Raw genomic sequence first — 8548 nt, 5'->3', positions numbered from 1 at the left:
GAAATTAATCGTTTGTGAACTACTCGTGAAGAATTTGTTTATTTTGTTTATGAGTTTTACTCACGTGCAACTCATTCATTATAGGGCAAATTACAAATCTAGACCAACTGAAGGGTCTATCAACATATTTGACCCACTTTGCTTCCATTTTACCAAATTAGACATTTTCATCCATTTTGGACAAAAATACCATAACCTCCCCCCATGTTAGGCATAATTGAAATTACGATAAACGAAAAATAAGCAAACACACAAGAATTGTTTACCCAGTTCGCCATTCAATATGAATGACTACCTCTGGGGGCACTACCGAACCATGATATTTACTATAATGAAAGAGATGCGGATTAAAGAGAAAAAGGTTACATATATACTCCTCATGAAACCCTAACCGTCTGAAACTCTAACTGTCCAAAACCCTAACCATCCAAAACCCTAATCATCTCCAAAAATTTTAGTTGGATCACTTCAGTTGGGCCTATATATATTAGTCTCCAAAAAGCCCAACACCCCAACCTCCTTGTCCTTTTCATTTCTTTCAAATTCTTACAATAAAATTCAATAATTCAACCCAATATTTAAACATATTCATACATTATTCAAGTTAATGTAAGTATTATTTCTTCATTTTACATACACTTTATTCAAGTATGCAGTTGGTTAGTTGAATGTTTTCTCGTTGAATCCCTCATTTCCGATTTCCTCCACTTTTGTTTTCATCGATAGTTGCTCATGTCGCATCTGCGACGAATTTCATCACATCTACGACAAAAATTGCTCCTGTCGCAGATGCGACAACGCAGTTGCGATAAATGTCGTCGCATTTGTGATGAAATTTATCGTATTTCGTCACAAATGCGACGAAAATGGAACAAATTGAAACGATATCGTTACAGATGAAGAAAGAGGCAAGACCAGCAAGAAAAGAAGGCGTATAAGCTAAAAACATACCGTTTCTACTGGAAATTTTTTATTTGTTTTATGTTTCCTTTCCAAAATTTAGAATACTTCAATAATCTCAAAATCGCTAACGAAACCGAACTCATCATACATATTAGATGGTTTTACTGTGACTCTCTTTGACTTTTTTTATTTTGGTTTGAGATGGCAAAGAAGACGTCGAGAGTCTGAGGAAGAAGATGAATTGAAATAAGAGTATTCTTATCCAAAGTGGATGAAAGTGTCTAATTTGATAAGATGAAAGGGAAGTGTGTCAAATATGTTAATGGACCCCTTCAAATACGCTAGATTAGTAATTAGCCCTTAATTTTATTCATTAGCTTTCCTCGCTAGCACATCTTTTTCGTGAACAACTCATTAATTATAGGATAAATTTCAAATAAAACCCATGTGGTTTTACTAATTTTCAGATAAAGGACTGTGGTTTACTTTTTGTCAAAACGAGGATTGAAGTTTCACATTTTTAATAAAACAATGACTTTTTGGATTAATGCTATTAAAATCATCTTTAACGACCTGAAAATGAAAATTTTCAAGAATTAAAGTTGTTCAATGTCATATTTGCTATGGAACTACATTTTCGATTTTCAAAAATCATCTTTTTTAGAACTTTCTCTCTCTAAACATTAAGTTTCTCTCTCTTTACCAAAAATCATCTAAATAATCTCAAAATAAAAAAGTTGAAGAATTAAAGTTGCTTAGAATATTAGTAATTCTTAAAATATGTCATTTTTGAAGTCATCAATGGTGATTTTAATAGTATCAATCGAAAAAGTCCGCTAAAGTTGAAAATTTCAGTCCTTACTTTGAAAAAAAGTAAATCACAGTCCTTTATCTGAAAATTAGTGACCACGGGTTTATTTGAAATTTACCCTTAATTATATTCATAAGAAAAATAGAAAAATATGATAAGTAAAATTTTTATTTGTTCATGGTGTATTGTAACAACTCTTTAATCTTAATTCTGATCATCTTTTTAGCTTTAATTTTTGCCAAAATAATTATTCTCCCACAAAGTTTGCCCAACATTAACTCAATATCTCCACCACAATACAACATAGTTGTGACATTCATTTTGTACAATATCAGTAGATGATTCAATGTAATGTTCGTTTCAGTAGATTATTACTACACTACTCCTTCTGTTTCATTATATAAATCATTTTAAAAAGAAATTTTTTTTCTAAAAATATAAGTCGTTTTGGTTTTTCAAAATTTTTGATCCAAACATTAATTTTTTTTATCTTAATCTATGTATTATTTAACATTCCAAGATTTATTACCCAACCATTACATGGGAGACATTCTTTTTTATAAACTAACAAAAAAAAAAACATCTGAATTAATCCTTACAACTTATATTTGCTTTACATAATAATAAATGCCAATTTTCTTACATTAAGCAATATAGCTCCTGTTAAATCTTCTAGGTTGTAGCTAAAATTTATGCAGGCAGACTGTAAAAGGTGAAATATTTAGGACATGTTTGATTCAATTGTTTCTATTTGTTGTTACTAATAAGTAGTAGATATTAGTTGTTTTTCTAAAAGCATGTTTTCGAATTTTACAAAACAATGTTTAAAATTAAAAGACAAAAACAAATCGAAATGTAAACAATAATCTCATCCAATATTCTATTCGTGATTCAAAAGGTTGTATATGGAAAGCATATTTACATAAAATATAGGTTTAATACATCATTTGACTTGAACTTGTCCAGAAAGCTTGATTGACCCCAACTTTCAGAATGTCTCAATAGCCTCTCAACTTGCATAAAATGTTTCTTTTAAAATGTAATCAATTGATCACTCAGTCGCAAAAATGAAAAAAAAAAAGTAAAATGCATATGGAAAGTACATTACTTTTTTTTTTTTTTTGCAACCGAATGATTAATTGTTTGCCTTTTAAGCAAATTGAGAAAACTATCAGAACATTTTAATCAAATTGAGATGGTTATCTAGACACTTTAAAAGTTCGGAAGACCAATCAAGATTTTTGGACAAATTCAGGAGCAAATGATATATATTAAGCCTAAAATATAGCTTGAAAGCAGCAAACTTCACCAGGAAAGGAAGGACGGTGAGGCAAGATCGTGACCAGATTCAGATCAATGGTGCGAATGCCGTCGAGAAACAGAAGGGAAGGAATGAAGTAAACATTCTTTAGAATTTCTGTATCTTATCTTATGCAAATATTCGATAGAGGTCTCGAATAACAGAAGCACCACGAAATCATAACTTATTCTTTAGAGTTTCTCAACCTTCAACCTGAAAACAACATTGTAAAAAAATAACATTTTAAACCACAAGGTGTCGATTGAAAACAGGTGTAACCACAAGGTTTATTTTTGTACTTTTCCCAAAAAAATAAATTACTCATATTTGCATATACAGAATGTAAAAAAAGAAAGCAGTGGCAGAGGCAGGTTTCTAAATCTGGATTGGGGTACAATTGCAACATCCGAGACCCTTTTACCAGACGTAGGACCGTCTTTGTAGATTCCGGTGATCGGAGGTGCAATGGACCCATGCCCCCTTCTCTTTGCCGCTGTTAGAAAAGCATAAAGAAAGAGATTTTACCTGTTGATAGTTGTATTAAGATCTCCCACTAATGGATATGAGTTTCCATTCATTTGTATTCGTTCGAGCATTCGCGTACTCAATGACGAGTAAGAGAAAAACTCCATCTTATTGCATTGATCAAGCTTCAAAGTTTCTAATGAAGGCATCGAAATCGAACTAATCCCGCCATAAAAAACAATAAGCTTAGGCATATGTTGAAGCTCCAAAACCTTTAGATGAAAGAATACAATTTCATCCATCATTGCCCCTACTTCATCATCATCTTCTACAACAATTGCTTTCATCTTCTCACAACGACTAATCTGTACTTTTTTTAGTCGAACCATAAGTTTGGCTACTCGATATGGGAATGCATATAAGACGTTGTGACATTCTGATAAAACTAGATGTTGCAAATTCTGAAAGGGCATGATTTTTGGTGGCATCTGAAACCATATATGCCTTAAATTCTGTAAACCATACAACTCCAATACTCGTAAAGAATTAATCACCCGAATCGTGGCATGGTTTTCCTTGTATAAGAATATAATTTGCAGTGCATCACAAAATGCTATTTTGAGTTTTGTCAAACCTTTCAACTGCTTTTCCATCAATTTAGATGAAAATGCACTGTATGTCTCCATAAGGCTAATTGCATCATTGATCTTGGTATGTGAAACCTTCCATAAAATATATATAAAAAGAAGTTCAGATGGCAAGTAATAGTTACTCTTAGTTAGAGGCGAAGGGAGAGAGGGTGTATGGAATGTTTCACTTCCGGCCGCCGTAATCTACCCTTGAAGAGGGTGATTCCAGACGGCCCTTTACCTAGGAAGAGAGTCTGAGGATGCTACAATTACAAATTCAGACTCTCTTCTCTCTTCTGCGAGTAAATTATACCCATGACCCTTGAACTTTGCACTTACTTTCATTATAGCCACTGAACTTCAAATTGAGTCTTATGGCCCTGAATATTACACTTACTAACATAATGGGGCCCTTTCTTACTGTTCATCAAGATAACCACTAAAATAGCATGTAACCTATTCTAAGCAATTTTAATTGTTATACTTTTTGGTTTTGAAGTAATTTAGGTGTTGTTTGGTTAGGAGACCGATAATTCTAGAGAAAACTCCAAAAATAATGATTTGGAAAATCGAAAATGATGGTTTTATGGGAAGTTTTGTTCTAAACAACTTTCATTCTAAGACTTTTCTATTTTAAGGTCGTTATGGTCATTTCGACTTAGTCAACAGTAAAAGGGGACATCATGCATGTTAGTAAAGTGTGAAGCTTAGGAGGTACAATGTTCGATTTTAAAGCTCAGAAACCATAATGAAATTAAGTGCAAAGTTCATAATTCATGTGTCTATCAAAAAACTTATTTGACATCTAATATCTATATATATATGTGTGTGTATATATATATATATACACACACCAGAACATATTTAAAAAGCACTTTGTTGCATATATATACCTGATTGTTGGAAACAACAGTTTGTTAGAGAGATGAGTTGTTCATCATCAATCCTACTTGTGCCATCAAATGCACCAATTGGCCTCTCAATGCTAGCTGACACAATCTGCAATCATCAATGTGAATGAGTATAGTGGCGGAGTCAGAATTTTAAATTTAGGATGCACTTGCAGCATCTTCATACTCTCTTCCAAAACGGAGAGCTGCCTGAAACCAACCCTGTTAGGCTAGATTCCGGCACCAGAAGTGCAACAGACCCCTGCACCGCCCTGCCTCTGCCTCTGGATGAGTATATGCATATATATATATACACACATTTTTTTTTGTGTGTGCAAAAATATTTACATATTGTCACAACTATACTAGTTAATTTTACCTCATTAGTTGTCATTGACAGATCCTTGTTTACAAGAAAACCAACCAACTTTGGAAGTGAATACAAATGAAGTTCTTCAATAAAGCAAGCCTCATTCAAATTCTCATCCCGTTCTTCGTTTCCGTACAAAACTCCCTCCATTTCATTACAATCAAGTATCTCTACGCTTTTGAGTTGTCTCAAACCTTTAGCTATTGACAATGGAAATACATATTTCAATTTCTGACAGAACCTTATATTTATCTGTCTCAAATTCTCAAACCATCCAAAACCCAGTCTTGTTCCGTGCCATATTTCTTCCAGATTAGATAACATTGATAGGTGTAGATACTTCAACTCACTGAATGAATTATTTGGAATCCAATTGTCTGTTGTAACAACTAAATGTTCTAGTTGGTCGCATTTAGTAATAGTCATCTTTTTCAACTGCAAGAACTCATAGTCTTCTAATTGGGACATGACATTCTTCAAATTTCTCACTTTTATCAAACTTAAATCTTCAACTCTCCGCATCAAATTCCAAATCCCGCTCTGTTTGATATTGAATGCATCACCTGCGAGTTGCAACTTATTCATTCGACCTTCCCCAAGTAGTTGATACTTAAAATCATTATGTATGAGGATTCTAAACCGCTGAATATTTTTGAAGATTGATGTCTTTTTAGGCAAAATTGAAGCTTCTTGTAGACTAATTTGTAAAGCATACAACGAAAGGGATGTGATCTCACTAAAACTTGCATTGATTTTATCTCCTTCCTCTGATTCTGAACAATCATAATCATCATCCTCTTTTCCCCTACATCCCCACCTTTTGTAGCTCAATGGCAGATACAACTCTTCTAGCTTCAACATTCTTGATAATACGCCCGGTGGAATGTACACAAGGTTTGTTGATTCTCTTAAGTCGAGGAATCTCAAATTACGAAGCTGTTTCATCTCCTTTGGGACATACCTTAAACTTAAGGTGGAAATCGAAAGAAATTCCAGATATTTAAGGCGTCTAATCCAAGACATATCTTCCAACTTGAGAACTTTAAGACGCAATGTTCGAAGACTCCTCAGGCACTTTGAGTGATTGTGTCAAAGATGGGATGTCCAAAGACAAAACTTGGAGCTTATTCAGTTGTTTGAAAATGCCAACTGGAAAGCCTTGCGAATCTTTCCCATGTTGAAGATGGAACAAAGCAAGCTTTGGACAGTAAGCATAATCAGAGTACTTGCTGACTGTTTTAAGCACAAGAGAAAGTGCATTGTAATCTTCATATTCATGCATGAATAGCCAGTTATTCATTACGGTCGCACAACCAATTACTAATCCATATTTCGTGGCAATCAATTTCGCTAAATCACGTCCATCAGCCAACATTTTGACATACTGATTATCATACTCGTGTTTCTCGCGACGAAGCTCATTCGATAGCCAACCAGCGTTGTCGACGTCGTGCTCTATCTCTTCCTCATCAAATGAGAAATCAAGATGGATTTCATCTCTTGCTCCGGTCCTGTCACCAAGGCGGTTATTCTCCTCACCGCAAAGCTCAATCATGTAACGAGATGTTAGATCATGAATGATATCATGAACGAGATGTCTCGCTTCAATCATATCATGCACATCTTTAAACAAATTTAATCCCATCATATATATAACCAAATCATCAACTGGTATACTAAAATCTTCAGGAAATATGCTACAAATGAAGAGGCATAACTCGAGTTCAGTTGGTATTTTTCTTGGTTTAGATGCATCCATAAGTCGAGCTATATGCTTTGATCTACGAGCGAATTCATTTGATTTTGATGTTAGTTTCACCCAAATAAGTTCTAACTTATTTCTCAATCTCATATTAATAGGTAAGCTAGGTTGTTCATCTGTCCCCTGCCTTGCCATTTTGATGTAAATCTGGATAGTTAACAAAACTGCCACTAATTAAATACTCCATAAACTAATCAAATATATATATCAGTGGGTAAAATGCAGCGATGGTCATTGAAATTTTTTCTCTACTAAGAATTAACCCAAATAAATCAACAAATGAAATTATGGTTTAAGATCTTACCTACAAATTTGACTTCATGTTTCAGCTTCAACTTCTAATAAATATACACAATTAAACTTGCTTGGAACTACGATTCAGAGGAGAAAGCTAATAAAATATAAATTCTAACAGCCAATTAATCATTCAGATTAGGATTTGAGATGTTCCCTTGTTTCTTTTGATCAGTTTAAGCTTCCGACTGCTAAATTAATGGAGGAAAATCAAACGCAAAGAAGAGAATATTGAAAAGGAGAAAGATTAGATGGCAATCAAACATTTAAATTAAATTATGATATTATAAGATTTACCTAGAAATTTCGCCTTCTTTGTAATCAGCTTCCGCAATGTAGATAGTAAAAATGAGCTTCCTCGGAACCCACGATCCAGTGGCTAAACACATAGTACAATAATGAAACGACAAATTGAGAATAATTAAATTATAATTACTAGACAGTACTGAAGAAGATGGTATGCAATGCAGCACCAACCTCAGACACGTCTTACTCCACACTGTGAAAGCTATCTACTAGGCCCTTTGCATCAGTTTCCACCAAGATCCGGCTGACATTCTGTTCTTTAATCCATCCCAGCGCTTCCTTCAGGCACATTGCTTCAGCCAGGAGCACCGACCAAGCACCCGGGGAAGTCCGTGTCCAACACGATAGCACCCGGCCCCTGTCATCCCGAATAACGGCTCCTAACCCCACCTTCCGATTCTCACTGTCAAGAGAAGCATCGATGTTGAGTTTCAGATTCCCGCGAGGAGGAGCCACCCATACCTGACGAACCATAGTCTGTTTAGTCCGAGTCGTTGCTTGTGCCGAATGCGTAATGCTCTGGGACGACGACAAGATTTCCCAGACGCTTGAGTTAGAGCTGTCCATGGCCCGGGATGGGCCGGGCACAGCGGGTTTTTGTCAAAAAATGTCCAGCCCAAGTCCAGCTTAGACGGATTCGGATTAGACTGGGTTTAGGGTTAAAAATCAAATTTTAAATCTAGTCCATATAAATCAACCTAAATATATATTTATAGTTTTTAATAACAAAAAAATTAAATTCATACTTAAAAATAAATATTAATATATAAATATAAAAATTTATTAATTAATATTAAGCAACTTGTGCTATTCTTATA

General features: G+C 34.3%; 1 protein-coding gene across 5 annotated transcripts; it reads right to left on the bottom strand.

Moving 5' to 3' along the window:
- Positions 1-2570: 2570 nt before the first annotated feature.
- On the bottom strand, positions 2571-8241 carry LOC136209898 (uncharacterized). Of its 5 annotated transcripts, XM_066001527.1 has the most exons (6): positions 7902-8241; positions 7722-7803; positions 5378-7277; positions 5002-5107; positions 3540-4201; positions 2571-3227 (listed from the first exon to the last, which is right to left on the bottom strand). In XM_066001527.1, the coding sequence occupies exons 3-5, from the start codon at positions 6389-6391 to the stop codon at positions 4179-4181; spliced, it is 1143 nt and encodes a 380-aa protein (XP_065857599.1). In that variant the 5' UTR covers positions 6392-7277; positions 7722-7803; positions 7902-8241; the 3' UTR covers positions 2571-3227; positions 3540-4178. The 5 variants fall into 5 exon arrangements, with proteins under 5 accessions (XP_065857599.1, XP_065857595.1, XP_065857596.1 ...); XM_066001523.1 differs by having other exon boundaries at positions 5002-7277; XM_066001524.1 differs by having other exon boundaries at positions 5002-6879.
- Positions 8242-8548: the final 307 nt, after the last annotated feature.

The sequence above is a fragment of the Euphorbia lathyris genome, chromosome 10, assembly GCF_963576675.1.
Source record: "Euphorbia lathyris chromosome 10, ddEupLath1.1, whole genome shotgun sequence".
Classification (NCBI taxonomy): domain Eukaryota; kingdom Viridiplantae; phylum Streptophyta; class Magnoliopsida; order Malpighiales; family Euphorbiaceae; genus Euphorbia; species Euphorbia lathyris.
The sequence above is the reverse complement of the archived record's forward strand: the minus strand, read 5'-3'. Positions and strand labels throughout refer to the sequence as shown.

What these genes read in the sequence shown, in the direction of transcription:
- LOC136209898 (XM_066001523.1), bottom strand. Translation starts at nt 6,391, where the DNA reads ATGTCTTGGATTAGACGCCTTAAATATCTGGAATTTCTTTCGATTTCC.